We start from the raw sequence: 20,485 nt of genomic DNA, 5'->3' as shown, positions 1-20,485 counted from the left end.
GTGCACACATGGACACAGACAGAGGCACATTCATTCGCACCCCTGCGCCTACCTGCATAGCACGAGATTCACACCTGCACATCCACCCAGCTAAGACGTACTCTCGCAGACACACTCACAGACGCCCTGTGCCATCAATCACAGCTCAGTGGCAGCTTGTATGGAGCCCGCACCGTGTGCCAGGCGCTGTTTGGAGTTCTTTGCTGCATTATCTTGCTTGATCCCCACCCTAGTACTCAGAGGCAGAGATGGCAATTATCCCCACTATATAGGGGAGGAAACTGAGGTTCAGAGGGGAGTGGGGACTTGGCCCACTACAGGGAATAATAGAACTGAGCCTTCAGCTCAGACCTGCCTGTCTCCCAGGCCCAGGCTCATAGCCATTATATGCTCCTGCCTTCTAGACACCCCGCCCTGCCCTGTGTATAAACAAATAGGAACATTTGCCCAGCCCCACCCACATAAACATCCCTAGGCACACTGAGAGAGGGGCTGTGGCCATTGTCTACAGCCTGCATCAACCGCACAGACATGCAGATTCCCAGGCACACCCTCACCTCAGGCCCATGAACCCCCTTTGGGGGTGACACAACTGGCTGTCCAGGCACACTCAGACATGCCCTCCCCTGAACAGACACATGGTCACACGCATTCAGGAAGGGTTGCTGCCATAGAGGCTTGGCAGCATGCACACCTTTCCCTGTCACATGCATTCCCCGAGAAAGACACCAGAGAGTTGTCTGAGGGCTGGGGGTAGCACCAGGGGGCTCGGGGACTCCCCTGGCTAAGCTGCCTCTTCCCTGTCCCGCCCCACCTCTGCCCCCACTCAGCTGTCGGCTGCCCTGATGTTTGATGCCGTGCATGTGGTGGTGAGTGCCGTCCGGGAGCTGAACCGCAGCCAGGAGATCGGTGTGAAGCCACTGGCCTGTACGTCGGCCAACATTTGGCCCCACGGGACCAGCCTCATGAACTACCTGCGCATGGTGAGCTGGGAGTGGGAGGGTTGAGGGCAATCAGCCTGCCTCCGGTGGGGGACTCACTGTGTCCACCTTTTGGCCCTTTGCCCTCTCCCCCACCTCCAACACCTCTTGCTCCCTCTGCGCCTCTTCCTTGCTCTTCCCTCTGTCCCTCCTTTCCTGGCTTTCCTCTGCCCGCCGGTACTGCTGCGTCCTGTGTCTTTGTTCCATCACCCCGCGTTTGCTGGTGTGTGGTCTTGCTTGTTTAATTGTGGTCCTTCCTGGTCCCTCTCCCTCTCTCTTGTCCCCTCCACCTCTGTCTCTTTCCCTCTGGGCCTCTCCCACCCATCACTCTGGGCTCCTGCCACCCCTCCCTCTGGCCACCTCCCACCCTGCTAGGTAGAGTATGACGGGCTGACCGGGCGGGTCGAATTCAACAGCAAAGGGCAAAGGACCAACTACACCCTGCGTATCCTAGAGAAGTCCCGGCAGGGCCACCGTGAGGTGAGCAGGCCCAGGGTGAAGCCAGAGCCCTGACTGGGTGGGGTGGGATGGAGGTGGAAAGGAGGGAGGGCGGGGTGGGACCCCACCGGTTAGAATACCATACCCCTCTCCTCCCCAGATCGGGGTGTGGTACTCTAACCGGACCCTGGCCATGAACGCCACCACCCTGGACATCAACCTGTCGCAGACGCTGGCCAACAAGACGCTGGTGGTCACGACCATTTTGGTGAGTGGCCCTTGTGGGGCGGCAGTAAACGAAGGGGCCTTTCCTGAGTGGTGCCCAGCCCAGTCCTGGTCAGGAGGAGGGATGCCTCAGCTGGCAAAGCGCACAGCGCAATGGGGCTGTGACTCATGCACCCAACAACCCCGGACTGGGCCACGGTGTTACCATCCTAATCGCTGCCAGGGCAGGGGAGGCACAGACTCTGCCCTCACAGCCGGCCCAGCCCGGGCTCCGCCAGCCTGCTGTTCGTTGCACAGCGGAGAGGAAGGCCTGGCTCACAGGAGAGCGCCATGAGCATTCCACGCGGCCACGCAGGCAGGGCACCGCACAGTGTCTGGCCCATGGAAGGCCCCGTCAGTCACGGTCAGGAGTGGCCATTTTGTCACACTTGCCAAGTGTATTGACACACATGTTAACTTATTTAATGTCCATCTTGAAGATGTGGAAACCGAGGCTCAGAAAGGTGGAGCGACTTGCCCAGGGTCTCACAGCAAGTAAATGGCGTAGTCAGGATGGAAGTGAGTCTCTGAGGCCCCAGAGCCTGTGCTCTGAATCTCCAGTCCTTTCGTCCCCTCATTGTCCTGCAGCCCGCTGGTGCTGCTCCTGCATTTGCCAGACCAGAGCCAGGCCTTGTGGGTCAGGAATATTCACTGAGCACTGTTCTGCACGGGCACTGTGCTAGGCCCTTTCCAGGTGTCACTCTTTAAACCTCTCAGCTACTCCATAAGGTTTGTCTTATTTTCCTTCTTTTGAAGGTAAGGAAACAGGTCCCACAGCAAGTCCCTGCTGGAGCGGAGTGTTAGTCTTCGAGGCCTTGCCCTCTCCCCTGCAGCCCTGCCACCCGCCAGGCACAGTGGCCTCTAGGAGGTCAGGGAGGGGTGACACACAGGATCTGGTGAGCAGGAAGCTGTCCGGAGCAGCTGGGCTTAGAGGCTGGGCATGCCACAGCCATGCTCTTTGTAGCAGCCAAGTCCCTGGCCCACTGGCATCTACGTCTTGGGGGTCCCTCAGTGCCTCTGTGAGCTGAGGTGGCTAGTGCTATGGATGCTGAGGTTGAAAGCATTACCACAGGCTCCACAGGATGTCAGAGGCCCCCTAAAGCAGAGTGTCGAGGGGCCATTCCCTCAGTCCCTAGGGAACTTCTGATCTAAAAGTGGACTTCGAGTCCCTCTGGAGAAGGGCCAGTGATCCTGCTGGGGAGGGACAGATGGCCTGCAGACAGGAAACCAGACACTTCGTAACAGCCTCACTGAGAGCCCTGTGGGCCAGGCAGGCTGGCTGGCAGAAGTCGGACCTCTGTGCTTGTGGGAGTGTTGCCAGTTCCAGGGCCTTCCCGGGGCCTGAAGAGATAGGGTCCTTGGTGGGGAGCAGGGGCAAAGGTCAGGGAGGGGGTGTCAAGAGAGCAGAGCCACGATCCTAGGGACTTCGAGCTTCCTCTCACATTTATCTCTTCTCCCCAAGGCCCATAAGCCAGTGTTCTCTTCCTGATACTCATTCTCTTGATGGATTCATTCATTCCACAAATATTTTCTGAAGCTGCTGTGTATCAGGCTTTACACAAGTTCTGGAGGTACAGGAATGAGTCACACGTGGCCTCATGGTTTCCTTACTTTTGAGGGGAGGGGATCCCAGTTCAATGGAGGAGACAGGCATGGACACAGTCATTCTCACACAGAAAGGAGGGACTGACTCAGCTGTGGAAGGCCCGAGGAAGGCTTCACAGAGGAGGTGGCATTAGACTAGGCTTTAGAAGCTGCGTAGGAGTTGGGTGCACAGAGGAGACAGGGGTGGGCATCTGGGCAGCAGGAGCCACAGAAGCAGGGGCCTCAGGAAGCGTTTGTCAGATTGGACGTGGAGGTAGCTGGCTCCGTGTGCACAGCCAGATGTGCCTGCTGATTCACTAACATTTTCTGACTTGTGTTTCTGGACAAGGGCCTTTGTCAGATACTTGGGGATTCAGACTTGAGTCAGTGTGGATGCCTGGGCAAGATGCAGTCGGGACTTGTCTTATGCCCGGCTCTGTCCCCAGGGCCTAGAGTGGTGCCTGGCACCTAGTAAGCATGGAGGGGTGGTGAGTGCTGCAACAGAGGTGGGAGGGTCTCTGAAGGACTCATTTATGCTTACCCTGTACCTTGAAGGTGTTGAGTGAAAGGGGCGGGGCCAGATTGGAATGTCAGAATAGCTCCTGCGTGCATAAGGGAGGCTGAAGAAGAGGGAGGTGCTCCAGGTGGGGGAGTACAAGGCCTGAGCTGGGCTGTCGGCAGGGAGGGGGATCTGATGTGGGATGTTGAGAAGCAGTGAAGATAGGGTGTGGTGCCTGTGATGCCCAAGGGCTGGGCCAAGGGAGGGAACAGGAGAAGTTTCTCAACAGGGTGGGAGTGTCCCTGGGGTGGGGCTCACAAGTCTGGAGCTGAGAGAGGGCTGGCTGGTGGCAAGTTGAGAGAGGCCCACAGGAAGGTGAGGGTGTAAGAGGAGGCCCCAGGAGGTGAGGCTGTGCAGGGGCCTTTCCTCAGGCCCTGCTCCTGGAGAGCCCTCACTTGGTCCCCATGATTCCCTTCATCAAGCAGCTGTGATGTCGAATCCTGCTCTTTGGTGCCTCTGGGTCAGGCATTCCTGTCTTCACTGCCTACCACTCAGGTTGTCCATACTTTCATTTGTAAAATGGGTCTATTAATCTCATTTTGAAGGGTTGTGGGGGGATTGCATGAGATCAGAAGGCACCTTGGTGGCGCCCAGCATGATCGTGGTAAGCACACACGAGTCCTTTCCCCTTCTCTCTTGTGATCTGGCATCCTTGATAAAAACATCAGTCATCTTGGCTGATGTCTTTGAGCACTTAATCTTCATGGCAGCTCTGAGTTGGGTACTCTTATTTTCAGATGAGGGTTAAGTGACCGCCCCAGTCACCCAGCTAGAAGGTGGCAGAGCCCACATACCTCTCCATTGCACTACACTGCCTTGATTTGCCTCAATTTTTGCTCTTTTCTGAGGCCAGAGGACTGCGTTCTAGGCCTGGCTCTACCATTCGCATGCTACATAATGTGGTGGGTGTCTTCTCTCCATCCTCAGTTCGCTCCTTTAAAGTGGGGGAATTGAAATGTTCATAGAGTGAAGGGGCTGGACTAGATCAGGGTTGTTTAAACAGCACTCCAGGAAGTCCTGGATATGGATTTGGGTCCTGGGTTCACGGAAGGCATGCAGCTTTCAAGGAATGTTCTAGAACCCACCCTACTTAATTTTTTTTGTTTGTTCTTAGTTTTAAGAGATTTTTATGGAAGTGTAACATGCATACTGAAACGTGCACAAATCCTAAATGTACTGCTCACTGAATTTCCAAAAACTGAATACACCTATGGAACCAGCCTTCCCACCTGAGCCCTCTTCATGTCCCTTCTGGTCTCTGACCCTCCAAAGTAACTACCATCTCAACTTCCATCACCACAGATTAGCTTTTCCGCCTTTGAACTTCATGTAAATAGCTTCATACCCTATGTTCCCTCTTTTGTCTGGCTTCCTCTGTTGATGTGTTTGTGAGATTCATCCATGTTGGGAGTAGTTTAGTTTCATCATTACATGTTCTGTTCTATGAACGTGACACAGTTTACTTAGGAGCTGTTTCTAGTGTTTTTCTATTATGAAAAGTCCTGCTATGAACACCTACTACATGCCTTCTGGTGAACACAGCGTTTCAGTCCAGTGTTCACCCAGGAGTGGAATTGCTGGGTCTTCTCAGCTTTAGGAGATACTGCCGAAGTGTTGTCCATAGTGGCAGTGCCACTTTGCACTCGCACCAGTAGTGTGAGAATGAGCATTTCAGTTACTCCTCATTTTCCCCAGTGATGAGCATATACAGGACCTAATTTCACTCTGGTTTTCACCTGCATTTCCCTAATGATCAGGGAGGCTGACCACCTTTTTCTGTTTGTTAGCTATTTGGAAATCTTTTGGGAAGTCTCTGCTCAAGTCTTTTACTATTTTTTAAAAATTGGGATATATGACCTTTTTATTGATTTGTGAGTTATTTATATATTCCTTCAATAAAGGATACTGTCCTTTGTAGAAATATGTATTACAGATGTCTTCTCTCACTTTGTAGCTTGCTTTGCCCTCTCACTTGTATGTTCCCCCCACCCCCTCCATGATATATTTTTCAATCCTCACCTAAGAATATGTTTTTTAAGTTGATTTTAGAGAGAGAGGAAAGGAGAGGGGGAGAGAGAGAAACCTCCATGTGAGAGAGAAACCTTGATCGGTTGCCTCCCATGTACATACCGATCAAGGATCGAACCCACAACCTTTCAGTGTATGAGACAACACCATAACCTGAGTCATAGTGGCCAGGCCCCCCAATGATATATTTTGATGAAATTTTATCTTTAAAAAAATAGTTTATTGATTTTTAGAGAAAGGGAGAGAGAGAGAGAAACAACATCGATCGGCTGCCTCCTGTGTGGTTCCCACCCAGAATCGAGCCACAACCCAGGCATGTGCCCTGACCGGGAATCGAATTGGCAACCTCCTGGTGCATGGGATGACACCCAACCCACTGAGCCACACTGGCCAGGGCAATGAAAATATTTTTAATTTTACTAAAGTTCACTTTATCATGTTTTTTTTCTTTATGGTTAATTCTTTTTGAATTTAATAATTCTCTGGACCAAGGTCATAAAGTCTATTTGTTTTCTAAAATTAACAAATTTTCCTTTTATATTTGGATCTACAATCTACCTGGAATTGATTTTTATGTATCATGTGAGGAGATCAGAATACATTTTTTTCCATATGAATATACTTGGTTGAACAGCACCATTTATTAAAATGGTCATTCTTTTTTTAAAAACATATTTTTATTGATTTTAGAGAGGAAGGGAGAGGGAGAGGGAGATAGAAACATCAATGATGATAGAGAATCATTGATCGGCTGTCTCCTGCACCACCCCTACTGGGGATCGAGCCCACAACCAGGCATGTGTCCTTGACTGGAATCGAACCTGGGACCCTTCATTCCACAGGCCCATGTTCTATACACTGAGCCAAACCAACTAGGGCAAAATGGTCATTCTTTACCCCTTCACCACAGTCTTACCTTTGTCATAACTGAGTATCCACTCATGTGTGGGTTTCCCACATTCTGTTCTCTATCCATTTGACCAGCTTTGCTGTCATGCCACATTGTCTTACATACCATATCTTTAAGTTAAGTATTAATATCTGATGGATAAGTCCTCCGGTTTTCATGTTCTTTAGAATTGCTTTGGTTCTTTTTTTTTTTTTTTAATATATTTTATTGATTTCTTACAGAGAGGAAGGGAGAGGGATAGAGAGTTAGAAACATCGATGAGAGAGAAACATCGATCAGCTGCCTCTTGCACACCCCCTACTGGGGATGTGCCCGCAACCAAGGTACATGCCCTTGGCCGGAATCGAACCTGGGACCTTTCAGTCTGCAGGCCGACGCTCTATCCACTGAGCCAAACCGGTTAGGGCGTGCTTTGGTTCTTGACCCTTTGCATTTCCACCTATATTTAAATGTCATACTTCAAAAAATTTAAATATTTTACTAGTTACTATTCAAACTTCTAAACTGGGGGAGGAACAGACGGTAATATAAACCTAAATTAAATGGAATTCAAAGAGGGGATAAGGAGTAAAAAATCAGTCTCCTTTTCTCTCCAGTTCCCCATAGGCCACATCCTTGCAAAAGGTCTGCATATACAAGCACGTCCCCACTCTTTCCTTCACAAAGAGTAGCATATTGTACACATTCTGTAGCTTGTTTTTCTCCTCTTAATAGATCTGAGAGAACTTGTTATTTTAGTAGTTGCCTGGGATACTTTGATGACGTCAATAGTCTTTTAAACCTGTCCCAAATTAGGTTGCTCCAGTCTTTGTTCCCACTACAAGCAATGCTGCCATGACTGCAGGACCTGCATTTTTGTGTACAGGTGCACAGACATTTGTAGGATGAATTCTTAACCCAGACTTAGCAACAGCCCACTGTCTGTCTGCAGTGCTTCCACAGAAGGTCCCTGAAGAAGCCTGAAAACCTCGGATTAGAGGCTCCTTTAAGAACCTCGGTTCTGACGGTCTGGGGCTCTAGGTTGAGTCCTACAGCATTGTTTTCTGATCCTGAGTTCTGTTCACAGGCACAGGCCCTCTTTCTGGCCCTATAACCCCAGACCCTGGTCCTGAGGCCTCAAATCCACAACCCAAGTGCCTCAATCTTGAATCTGAGATCAGCTTGGCCTGCTGGAAGGAACAAGGGGATTGGACCCCACAGCAACTGGGTTTTGAATCCCAGATCTTCCCAGTCTCCCCTTCCCACTGTCCTGCTTCCGCTGTGTGGCCTTGGGCAAGACACTTGACCTCCCTGAGCTTGTTCCCTCCTTTGCATGTGAAGAGGGTTTAGTAGAGCCTTCCAGCTAACAGTGGGTGCTTATCTAGATAACTCTTGATTTTTTTATTCTCCAGCTTTGATATCTGACCTGGGTCCCCAGCTCTATGTCTGGGGTCTCCCATGTTGCTCTCGGGTTCTGTCCACTTGAGTTCAGTCTAGCACAGGGCTTCAGAGCAGAGCTTCGGAGTCAGACTGACTGTCCATCTCAGCCGCGTACTCCTTCACTTCTCGGGACCTCGGTGTCCTCATCTCTAAAGCAGAGGTAATAATACCGACCTCCCACGCTGACAGAATAGCTGTCACAGCGAGCCCACAGGAAACACTAGCTGCGCCGCTATTATTAGTAGCATCTCACATTCCTACCCCCAGTTCCATAGTTTTGGATTTGAAAAGGCAGCTTGGTCGAGAGGAAAAAAGCACTAACTTCCCTGCATGTCGTCGCCCCTCAGCTAAAGGGCTTTGTGGAGTCCTGGAATCCAGAGCTCATAACAGGACCTGGCCTCACTGTACCTACCTGTGTAACCACCTCAAGACCCAGAGGCTCGCAACTATAATAATTATTATTTCTCACAATTCTGTGGTTGACAGAGCAGTTCTGCCGCCCTCCCTTGCCTGCTGTGCCCACAGTGGTTAGGCTGGGCTGGGAGGTCCAGAGTGGCTGTGGGTGCTGGCTGCTGGCCAGCGCCTCGGTTCACTCATCCTTCAGCAGACGGGCCTGGGCTTCCTTACACAGTGGTCCCAGAAGGCTGCTCTGAAGGCCCCGGCTCTGGAATTCACACAGCATCACTTGCACGAATTTTGTTGGCCAAAGCTAATCTTGAGGCCAGCTCAGAGCCAAGGGGTGGGGAAATCGGCACCACCTCTGGGAAGAACTGCAAAATATTGCAGCCACGTCTGCCTGAGAGCTCAGTAATGATGTGTTGAATAACAGAGGTGACATTGTGAGCCTCTGTGAGCCTCAGTTTCCCCATGTGTGAAATAAGTGTAATAACCCCTCCCATGAAAGGTCACTGAGGAGTCAAAGGGAAAGAATCCTGAGAACACATGCAGCACAGGGACTGTATGGTGCTCAGCACATGCTCACTGTCGTGGCTGTTATTGCCAGAGCTCTCCTGGCTCTTTCCTAAGCTCTGACTCCTTTTGTTCCTAAGTCCACAGAGATACCACACAAACAGCCACTTAGAAAATGACTATGTCAAGGTAAGTGTCCCTTTTGTTACGGGCATCTTCGGAGGCCTCGTCCCACCAGCACTTGGAGTATTCTCTCAGCTTTTGCACTTACTTGGCATGATGGGAGTCAGTAAAATTTGCTCAAATCCCTCAGAAATAAGCATCATCATAAGAACCAGCTCTAGGCCAGAGATTGCAAACTGTCAGGTGTTTGTTTAGCCTGCACAGCATTTAAAAAATGTTAATAGAATTTGAATTGTGACTAACCTGTATAATTAGGAGATCTTACAGAACCACTTGGGTTTCTAAATTCTCTCAACATGGGCCATCTGACATCTCATGCCCATCTCCCTCCTGGTGGCATTGGGCTGGAGCTGAATCCTGGTGGGGACCCTACTCGGTCCCTTGCTGGCTCATGAAGTCAGTTTTCAGTGGCTCACTACAGGTTGTGGGGAAAATAAATGTGGAGCAGAGCGGAACATACCAGGGTGTATTGCCATCCGCACAAGCCTGTTTTGTGGAACCAAGTCTCGTTATGGCATGTGAGTACATGCGCATATATGTGTGTGGTTTGGGTTACAAAATAAAAGGAATCTCACTGTGGGTCATAGTCAGAAATTTGAAAGACCTTGTTCCAGCTCAGCATGACCTCCATCCAGTCTGATTCACTCTTAGGTTGCCTGCCTCCCTCATAGGCATTTGAGATTGAGACAAATGAACGCCAGGTTGTCTGGTGGAGATTAAAACAGCACCTGTGATCTGGGGGCTGGTAGGGTCCATGTGTTTTTGCTCCTGGCTTTCAGGCCTGTTTCCCACTCAGTGGATTCTGGATCTAGCTGCCCAGCCTGGGCTCCAGGATCCTGACCCAGCCCCCAGACGCCGGACTCTGACCCCCCTTCTCCCTTGCCTCTCCAGGAAAACCCATACGTCATGCGCCGGCCCAACTTCCAGGCCCTGTCGGGAAATGAGCGCTTTGAGGGCTTCTGCGTGGACATGCTGCGGGAGCTGGCTGAGCTGCTGCGCTTCCGCTACCGCCTGCGGCTGGTGGAGGACGGGCTGTACGGGGCACCCGAGCCCAACGGCTCCTGGACGGGCATGGTCGGCGAGCTCATCAACCGGGTACGGCTACTCTGGGCCAGGGCTAGGGAAGGGGTCACAGCCTGTGGGGCAACGGCAGGTGGCAGGGGGCAGCGAAGGGAGTCTCAGAACCAGCCTGGCACGTAGCAGAAGAGGAATGAGTCCCTGGGGGCTCCTTACACCCATGGTATACCGTGCACCTGTGCCTGGCTGGTGGGTCACCTCCTATGTCCCAGACATTTGCCAAATGCTCCCCTGTGCCACCAGGGTTTAGCTGGTGCTCAAAGGTTTGAGCGAATGAAAGGGATGTGGAGTGGGAAGCAGGCAGAGCACAAGTAGGTTGAGAGAAAGGCAGGGCTTGGGCCAGGAGAGCAGGGACTGTGCCTCATTTATACGCTATGCTCAGCACCTGCTAGGAGGTCTGGCACATTGCAGACATCAAGTCTGCTCCATCAGTGTTTGTTGAGCACCTACTATGTCTTTGTACCATGCTGGCAGCACAGGTGAGCACAGTGGACCTTGATCCTGCCCCCAAGAGTTTAGTGTCTCCTTAGAATGCAGAAAAGCAAATGACCGCAAGACAGAGCCCTTGGGGCTATGATGGGGGAAGTTCAGTCTTAGAGGAGGATTCTTACCTAGCCAGGCATCCAAGGAAGGCTTCCTGGAAGAGGTGACACCCAAGTGGATACTCAAAGGGTGTGGAGTCAGAAAGATGAAGGGGGTAAGGGAGGAGGGCATTGTTTTCGGAGCTCAGGAAATGGCATTTGCAAAGGTGGGGGATAAGAGAGTGGGGCGCACTGGAAGTGCCAGTGGGTCCTGAGTGTGGGCAGGATTTGGATGAAGGTGAGGAGGGAGAGGCAGGGCCCTAGAGGTCATAGGTGAGGGTGCACTGGAAAGAATATTTTGGAGTTAGACCAACCTGGGTTTGAGTGTTCAGTGTGTCATTTCTCTTCTCTGAACCTCAATTTCTCCTCCCCGGGATGGGGATAATGATATCTGACAGGTTTGCAGTGAGAGCTACAGGAAATGGACAGCACCACACACATTGCTTGTCAGAGAGGAGTGCCCGTACATAGTTCCTCTTTTTATTCCAGGCACTAGAAGCTGTGGGCAAATGCCCAGAGGCAGGACTGTGCCATGGGAGACAAACAGGCCCCAACCTGGGGCACACCCAGGCAGGTGTGCAGAGCAAGGACCTATGGCCGTGAACCGTCAGGGCAGCCTTGACATTGGACTTGGCTAAGGGCACTGGAGATTCTCACTCTCCTGCCTTTTCCATCCCAGAATTCACTGCATCAAAGCCCCTGAATGTCACCAGGGTAGACTTGAGAAGGCCACTTTGCTTGACAAGGACATTTATCCCATAGGGCGCAGATTTCAAAAGTTGTTTTGACTGCAGAACCTTTTTTCCAATTGAAAGCGCCCTCAGAACCCTGGACAAAGCAGAGCTGCTCTGGTAGAGGCGGAGGTGGGGTGTCCCCGGGGTCCTGGGTCTCTCCAACCCCACCCCACAGGCAGGCCCGAGGCACAGTTCCACGGGCTGCCAGGTTGAAAGCTTCTGCCCCAGGTGGTTTAAAGGCCCTGCAGCCAGAACCTGAGGAGACAGGAGGCGAGGAGTGCGACAGCTGGTGCCTAGCATCCACCCCACTGTCCAGTTTCCGCATGACCTCCACTTCCACAGATCAGTCAAGGCCCCCAGAAATAAGTAGACTCCAGGGCAGTTGCCCCCAACTGAAGTCACTAAACTGGACACCAGTTCATTCTTCAACAAAGAAATAGTGGGATAGTCCTGTTGACAGCTGCATGACCTTGGGCAGAGTCTTAACCAGCTGTGTGTTGGCCTGCCCCACAGCATTGTGGGAGAATTTGGTGCGATGGTACCTGGGAGAGCATAGCACAGATCAGTTGCTGCAGTTGTGGTCTTTAGTCCCATTTGAATTTTGGCATTGCTGCATAGTAGCTGTGTGACCTTGGGTAAGTTACTTAACCTCCCTGTAACATCATTTCTTCAACTAAAATTGGGAAAACCACAGGTGTTAGCACACAGGGTTGTCATTCACATGAAACGAATTAATCGAGGTAGGGCCTTAGAACAGGACTGGCAGGTGGTGGGTACTGTGTACAGGTGCCCTATTCATATTATTGTTAATGTTATTTCTATTGGCACAGCCAGCACATACATATATTCATGCATTTGTCCATTCTCCAGCCACCTAGCATTTATTGAGTGTCTACTGTATACCAGGCCTTGAACTATACCCTGGGGATATAGTGGCCAGGCCTGGCCTGGCTCTTTCTGAGTGGGTTAAAGAGTTTGGTTCTCAGAAGGAGGTCCACAGGATGTGCCCCCCAGGGTTTGAACTGGCTTAAGTGAGAAAACAGAATCAGTGGGGTGGGGGGCAGCAGGAGGGGGGCAGGATGACCAGCGGGGAGGTGGGCCGCAGAGATGGAGACCAGGGGAGGCTCGAGTGCAGGCTGGGGGATATAGGCTAGAAGACGTGGGCATTCCTCCCGTTTCTGGCTTGGGCAGCTGGGCGATGGCAATGACATTTAGGGAGAGAACACTGGAGGAGGAGCAGGCTGGCAGCGCAAAAGACAGGCGGGGTTTGGCCTTGCCCAGGCTCAGCTGTCTGCCGTGGGATGGCCGAGTGCGCTGAGCTTTGCGCAGATGCTCCCACCAACCTCACAGCAGCAGCAGCTGCATTTGTTGACTTCATACCACTTGCCAGGAGCTTTTAAAGTGTTACCTCCTCCTAACAATTCCTCATGGCCCAGAGGATCACTGCCCTCCTACCAGTGTGAGCTCTGGGATGCAGCAGTGAAAGGACTCGCCCCTCCACCCACACCACACACACACACATAGACAGGGCACCCAGGTGGTTCTGATCCAAGGCATGTGCCCTTTACAGACACCCAGCAGGTACTCGGGAAGCCTGCAGCGAGCACACCAGCCAGGCCCTTGGCCAAGCTTTTTGAACATGTGTTAACTCTTTGACTTTTCATGGCCACTCCATAAGGAGGGCCTGGTATTAGCCCAGTTTTCTCTAATGGACAGAGTGAGACACCAAGGTATCATGTCCAGGCCACACGGCTAGTGTCAGGCAGAGCCAGGGCTGGCACCCTAACAGGCTGTCCCAGAGCTGATGAGTGACTTCCAGATGGAAGACAGCCCGGTGCACCGGCATCCCCTGAGTCACCCCCGGCCAGGCGCAGGACTCACCAGCCAGTCTAGAATTACGGTTCATTTATTCCACCCAGTGGCCACTGCCGGAATCGGCCTCCCTGCCATCACTGCATTCAGGCCCAGTCCCTCTCACATCCTCCTCACTGGCCTACAGCCCCCCTCCCCGCCCCCCTATTCCAGTTTGCCCTCCAGTGGAATCTTTCCACAATGCAAATCTGACCTGTCACTTGCATGCTTTAGCGGTAGCGCCCCAGGGCCTGCAGGATAAAGTCTGGGCCCTCCAGCCGGGCCCTCGAGGCAGAGCAGATGTCTTAGGTTGGGGTCCCAGGAAGTGACTTTAAGGTGGAGCCTAGTAGGCAGGAGGTATATTGGGGTGCCCTGGGAAACCAGCCCTGTGAGGGAGTGAAGGAGCAGGCTCGAGCAGAGGAAGGAACTGAGCTATGATGCAGTTATAAACAGGCTTCAGCTGTCCTTCGGACGGCTCTGGAGCTGGGATGGCCGTCGAAGGCATCCCCTGAGGTAAGGGAGAAAGCCTTTATACTCCCACCTATTCATCATTGCAGGGGACTGTCATCAGGGAGGGTCAGGACCTTGGGTGAGGGGGTTCTTTCACTCCAGAGCTGAGAGTGGTCGGCCACCAGCACTCTGCGGCTGGCCAAGGAGTGCTCCATCCTGAAGGAGAGTCTGGGTGGCCACACGGCACACGGCCAACAGCTGTGAGCTGGTTAGGAGCCAGGCAGAGCCAGCCTCAGGTTGCACGTGATCCCTGGCAAACCAGTTCATCTCTCTGAGCTCAATCTCCCCTCTAAAACAGGGGGTGATATTACCTCCCTCACAGAGGTTGGTGGGGAGTGGGTGAGGGAGAATGCAAAGTCCCAGAGTAGAGCCCGGATCATGAGGGCCTGTGGGTAAGGAGTTTGGACGTTATTTTATTGTGTTGCGAAGCAATTGGAAGGTTTTAAGCAAAGAATGTGCTGTGATCTAATTTAAAAATTTTTTTCTTTTTCTTATTGGGGTGAAATTCATGTAACAAAATAACCATCTTAAAGTATACAGTTCAGTGGCAGTACATTCAGTGTTATACAACCATCACCTCTGTCTAGTTCCAACACATTTTCTCCGCTCCCAAAGGAAAACCCCATGCCTATTACGTGGACCCCATTTCCCCTTTTCCAAGCTCCTGGCAACCATCAATCTGCTCTGTCTCCCTGGATTTACCTATTTCATATCTTTCATATCAATGGAATCATCCAATATGTGGCCTTTTGTGTCTGGCTTTTTTCAGTGTAATGTAGTCGAGGTTCATTCACATTGAAGCATCTGTCTGTGCTGCATTCCTTTTCAGGGCTGAATAATCTTCCATTGTATGGATGTGCAACCTTGATTTAATTTTTAAATCATTTAAAAATCATCACTTTCGCTACTCTCTTGAAAAATAACTATAATGGGGCAAGAGTAGAAACAGGATGGTACATTTAGAAGGCCATTGGAGCGTTTGGAAGAGTGAAGATGCTGGTGCGTGCTAAAGTGGTAACCGTGTCAGGCCTACCCAGTGGGGAGAGAGGAATGGAGGCTGACCGCAGGGTTTGGCCGAAGCAGCTATGTGGATGGCGAGGCTGGTTTCCACCATGGGAGGGTGTGAGAGGAGCAGTTTGGTGGGGTCGGTGAAATAAGTTATCTCTGGACATGGATCCTTTGAGATGCCTATTTGAAATTCAAGTAGAGAAATACGGATTTCATTGTGCGCTGAGCGTGCATTATTTAACTCACCCCCTGTTGATGGCTACTTGGGTGGTTTCCAGGTTTCGCTAGTATAGGCAATGCCACCATTAGCTGGGCCTGTAGATTTGTGGGTGTGTTCCTGCGGGAAGAATTCCAAGCAGTGGAAGCACTGGGTCAAAGGCTATGAATGTTTTTTAGTTTATACTGCCAAATGGCTGTTCGAAAAGGTTCCACCAATTTATATTTCCACCAAAAGTGCACAAGAATGTCAAAATCCCTGCACCCTTGCCAACAATGGGTATTATCAATCTTTTTAAAAAGCTTTGCCAATCTGAAAGGCTAAAAATGGTATCTTATTGTTTCCTCCTAAATAGGATGTTACGTGGCTGCCTATTAATTCCTGTGTGGATATACTATAATTAGTGAAACATTTTTTTTTACATTTAGTTGTTTCCAGGTATTTTGTTGTTGTTGTTTTCCTGTTATAAGCAACTGTAAACAAACATCTTTATGCACAAAAGCTTTGTTTGATTCTCTGACTAGAATGAGTGCGTGAAAGAGGAAGACTCTTTATATGGCTTTGGTTATATATTGTTGAACTGCTCCCTGGAAAGACCACACCGGTTTCTAAACAGACTCCTTCTCAGCACTGAGGGTTTTGATTGGCTTTTAGATATTTAGACAACCCCCTGCCATTTTTACAGATGGCAGATCTTTCTGACTTTTCCTGCTTTGACTGGGGGACCATGGCGAGGCTTATGTGGTCAGGTGATAAATGGAGTGTGAGCCCAAGTTCAACTCAGAATGGGCCTGCCAGGCCCGTGGACCCACCCTGTGTTTTCCAGGTCTTGGTCGTATAATTGGGATAGATGCATGTGGTTGCTGGCAGAGCTGACCTGTGGAGTCAGGGCCATTATGGTAGCGAGAGCCAAGTGGAAGCCCCTAGGACTCCCATCTTTCCCAGGATAGTAATCCAAGAGCAATTCTATATCCTTTGGGGGGAATTGCAGTGATTAGTGCCGCCATTTCATTAATGGCTGGAAAGAAGCGGGGTGGTGATCTCATCCCTGTTCGTCTGGTCTGTTTGGTCTGTGCAGAAGGCAGAGGGTCTTGAAGAATGACTGTGGGTTAGTATAAATGTAATCAGGTGGTGACTCCAGTTGCAGTTGTTGCCCCAAATGAAGTGTCTTTGCTGTAGCAGGTCAACACAGCCCTTGGCAGCTGGTGTGAGCTACTGACTTGGCAGACGCTTTTTCTCTGCGTGGCTTTCCCAGGACCACCGGAAGCAGGCGCACACCCATGCCTTCAGTCTTGCCTCAGGGCAACTTCAACTCTCCTGCTTCCTGTCTTCACATAGGCCTCTGAGAACTTGATCTCAACAGTCCACACAGTGTCGGCTGGCCCACTCCATTGAGCAGGAAGTAGCACTTAGGAAGGGGGTGGAGTAAACCTAACCCACTGCTGACAGCCTACGGCCAGGCTCCAGTCTAGAGACGAAAAGCACCAGCTACTTTAACGGAGAGAATTCTATGTAAGAATTGTTAACAGGTGGAAAGTTGTTAACCAGCTGGCTGAAGAGTAAAAGGGAAAAATACAAAGGAATCGTGGAAATAGCAGCTCTAAGAAAGCTGAGGGTTGAGGGCACAGGGGAAGAAGTTGGAAAGAGCCCTAGCTGGTTTGGCTTGGATAGAGCATCAGCCTGCAGACTGAAGGGTCCCAGTTCAATTCCCCGTCAGGGCACATGCCCGGGTTGTGGGCTCAATCCCCCGTGTGGGGCGTTGCAGGAGGCAGCCGATCAGTGATTCTCTCTCATCATTGATGTTTCTATCTCTCTCTCCCTCTCCCTTCCTCTCTGAAATCAATAAAAATATATTTTAAAAAAGAGAAGAAGTTGGAAAGATTAAAACTTAGAAACTCAGACAAGGGGCCCAAACCGAGCTGGAATGCAGAGCTTGGAGGCTGGCACTGGCGGCGTTTGGTGTGCGTTTTCGATTTGGGCAGTCTGAGTTGAGTGTGCTACTTCAGTCCACCTACTAAACAACCCGTTTGGCTTTTCATTGTGAGGGAGGCCAGGAGCCGGCTCTGTGCAAGCCGGTCTGCCACGTGGACTGCTGACCTAGCAGATCCAGGGATGTGCTGGCAGGAATGCAGCCACCAAGAGGTGACTCACAGCTTATACGGCTAGGGTTTGGAACAAATCATGCTCTCTTCTCCTTACTGGGCCCTCCTAGAGACCAAACAGCTGCCCTTGGGCAGTGAGTGGCCATGTGGCCTGAGCACTCATGGGACCTGGGTGTCATCATTTTTGTATCACTCAGCATCCTGCCAGGGGACAAGCCATGCCAGATATTGGAATGTAGAGAATTACTTACTAAGAATCAAGTCATTCACTAAGTAGCTGGGAGGATAAAGTTGAACTCCAAGGTAGGGATCAGCAAACCTTTTCTTTCTTTTGAGAGTACTACCTTTATTAAAGCCCGGACAGTGAAACAAGGAAGGGCCAGGATAGGAAAAGCAACAGAGAGTCTAGGCCAGTGGTCGGCAAACTGCGGCTCACAAGCCACATGCGGCTCTTTGGCCCCTTGAGTGTGGCTCTTCCACAAAATACCACGTGCGGGCGCGCACGTACAGTGCGATTGAAACTTTGTGGCCCATGCGCAGAAGTCGGTATTTTGTGGAAGAGCCACACTCAAGGGACCAAAGAGCCGCATGTGGCTCTCGAGCCGCAGTTTGCTGGCCACTGGCCTAGGCAGGCTGTTGTCAGCTTACTGGAGACTCAGAGAAAAGGGGGCCTTGGGGGCAGCAAACTTTGTCTCTAAAGGGCCAGATAGTAAATATTTTTGGCTTTTGGGCCATATTGTCACAACTACTCAACTGTTCTGTTATAGGAAAAGCAGTCATAGACAATATGTAAACAAATGGGTGTGGCTGTGTTCCAATAAAATTTTATTTACAAAACCAGGCAGGTGGGCTGGACTTGGCCTCACCCTTGCTGTCTAGTGTCATGGAGGAAGCAAGGCAGGGAGTGGCTCTATCCCTAGTTCTGAAGGGTGGGGCGTGTTGCACTTGACAACCAGCTCTGGCGTCCCCAGCTCAGGCTGGTTCTGCAAGTGTTAGGAAGCTGCAAACTGGATTCCTCTGCTGCCTGGGAAGAACCACTGCTGCGGGTGCAGAAAGGATGATGGGGACCCGAGAGTAGGCAGGAAGGAGCAGATTTCTTTTCCCTCCTCCAGCCTGCAGCCTCCCTCTAGTGCCCCCTCTTGGCAGAGGCTGGCAGGGAGCCCCGGCAAAGCAGAAGCTCAGTTTGCTCAGAGCTGGTGTAGAGGGCGGGTTTTGGGGGCGGGGGACATCACAAGTGGTTTGGTTGGCTTTTAGGCAGTTAGACAGCAACCCTGTCATTCTACGGGTGGCTCATCATTTGAATTCTTCCTGATTTCACTGTAAGGATTAATCTACTGTCGGGCCCCCTTGGGGAGGAAGTCTCCTCTAAGAAATAGGTGTCTGCTGGGAAATGAAGGGGGAAGAGGAGGATGTGGAAAGAGGGTCCTAAAGACGAGCGGAGCCTGAAAGGAACTTGGAACATTTAAGAATCTGTCTGGCCCTGGTCGGTGTGGCTCAGTTGGTTGAGCATGGTCCCATGCACCGAGAGGTCTCCGGTTTGATTCCGGGTCAGGGCACATGCCCAGGTTTTGGGCTCGATCCCTAGTAGGGGCTTTTAGGAGGCAGCCAATCAATGTTACATTTCTCTCTCTCTCTCTCTCCCCCTTCTCCGTCCTCCCTCTCTAAAATCAATTAAAAATACTTTAAAAAATAATCTCTCCCCGCTTCAGAATGAAATCTATATCTGACCACCTCTCCCTGCTACCACTTAGCCCCACCCCCAGCATCTCCATGTCCATTGTAATTCACTCCCAACCGCGCCCCCCCACACTTCCATTCTTGCCCCTGTGTCTATTCTCATGGAGCCAGATCATATCATGCTCTGATGGGATGTCCTGTTACCCTTGGAGTAGAATCCAGTCCCCTTACCATGGCCTGCAAGACCCTGCCTGGCCCTGGTCCTGCTGTGTTGCATGTTTCATGCCTCCCATTCTGCCCCAAACACCCAGCACTGCAAGTCGCTTCTCACCTCAGGGTCTGTGCCTGCTGCCCCATAGCCCAGAACTTTCTCCCCAGGTCTTCTCACGCCTGGCTCCCGCACTTCCTTCCTGTTGGTACCAAGACCTCCCTGCAGTGGGGTGGATGGCAGTCTGAATCGTGCTGCCCTGCTTTATTTTTCTTTATAGCGTTTGTCGCTACTTGATGTTATATGTTAATACTAGAGGCCCAGTGCATGAAATTCGTGCATGGGTAGGTCCCTTACTGGCTGCCAGCCCGGGCCTCCCTTCCCTGGCTGCCAAGTGCCGGTGGGGCCTTTCTTCGTTCCGTGCTGTCCCCTGGTGGTCAGTGCACGTCATAGCGAGTGATTGAACTCCAGGTAGGTCGAACTCCCAAGGGGACACTTGGCATATTAGGCATATATATATATTCATTGCTGTATTCCTAAAGCTAGAACTGTGAGTAGCCAGTGGTGGGTGTTCCACAAGTACATGTCGAGCAGGTAACTGAATGAATGAATGAACATGGGAAGGTGGGGTGAGATGGCGGGTATCTCAGTCCATTTAGGCTGCTGTAGCAAAATACCATAAATTAGGTGGCTTGTGGACATTTATTTGTCACAGTTCTAGAGACTGGGAAGTGCAAGATCAAGGTGCTGGCAGATTTGGTGTCAGGTGAGGGCTCATAGGCGGCTGTGTCCTCACCTGGCAGAAGGGGTAAGGGAGCCCTCCGGAGCCTCTTTTGTAAGGACACTAATCTCATTCGTGAAGGCTACACTTCGTGCCCTAATCACCTCCGAAAGGCCCCCTCCCAAATACCATCACATTGATTTCAACATGAGTTTTGAGGGGACACAAACATTTTACCTACAGAGGTGGGGGATAAGGCTGCTGAGGTAGGGGCTGGAGGGCGCTGGGCCTCGGGGCTGGCTGAGGAGCACCTTGTCAGGATTCGCTCCCTCCTCTCATCATTCAGCTCTCATTTCTGGGCTCCCTGGGAGCAGGGAGGACTCGCACACCTGCACGCTGACCTCAGATGCCCTGAGGGTGGAAGGAGGGGCTGGAGCTGCCGACAGGTGAAGCCCCCTCAGAGCATGAGTGGTTCTGAATTCTGGGATCAACTAGAGCAGGGTCCTTACCTTCATCATGCCTTGG

At 51.3% G+C, this 20,485-nt stretch overlaps 1 protein-coding gene across 1 annotated transcript in view; it reads left to right on the top strand.

Moving 5' to 3' along the window:
• The window catches only part of GRIK5 (glutamate receptor, ionotropic, kainate 5), a 49,931-nt gene that overhangs the window by 11,658 nt on the left and 17,788 nt on the right, over positions 1–20,485 (top strand). The window contains exons 9-12 of the mRNA XM_014531438.1: positions 831–983; positions 1,356–1,460; positions 1,579–1,686; positions 10,166–10,369. Coding sequence (XP_014386924.1) covers positions 831–983; positions 1,356–1,460; positions 1,579–1,686; positions 10,166–10,369 — 570 coding nt within the window. The remainder of the gene's footprint in view (positions 1–830; positions 984–1,355; positions 1,461–1,578; positions 1,687–10,165; positions 10,370–20,485) is intronic.

The sequence above is a fragment of the Myotis brandtii genome, unplaced genomic scaffold (assembly GCF_000412655.1).
Source record: "Myotis brandtii unplaced genomic scaffold, ASM41265v1 scaffold803, whole genome shotgun sequence".
Lineage (NCBI taxonomy): Eukaryota > Metazoa > Chordata > Mammalia > Chiroptera > Vespertilionidae > Myotis > Myotis brandtii.
The sequence above is the reverse complement of the archived record's forward strand: the minus strand, read 5'-3'. Positions and strand labels throughout refer to the sequence as shown.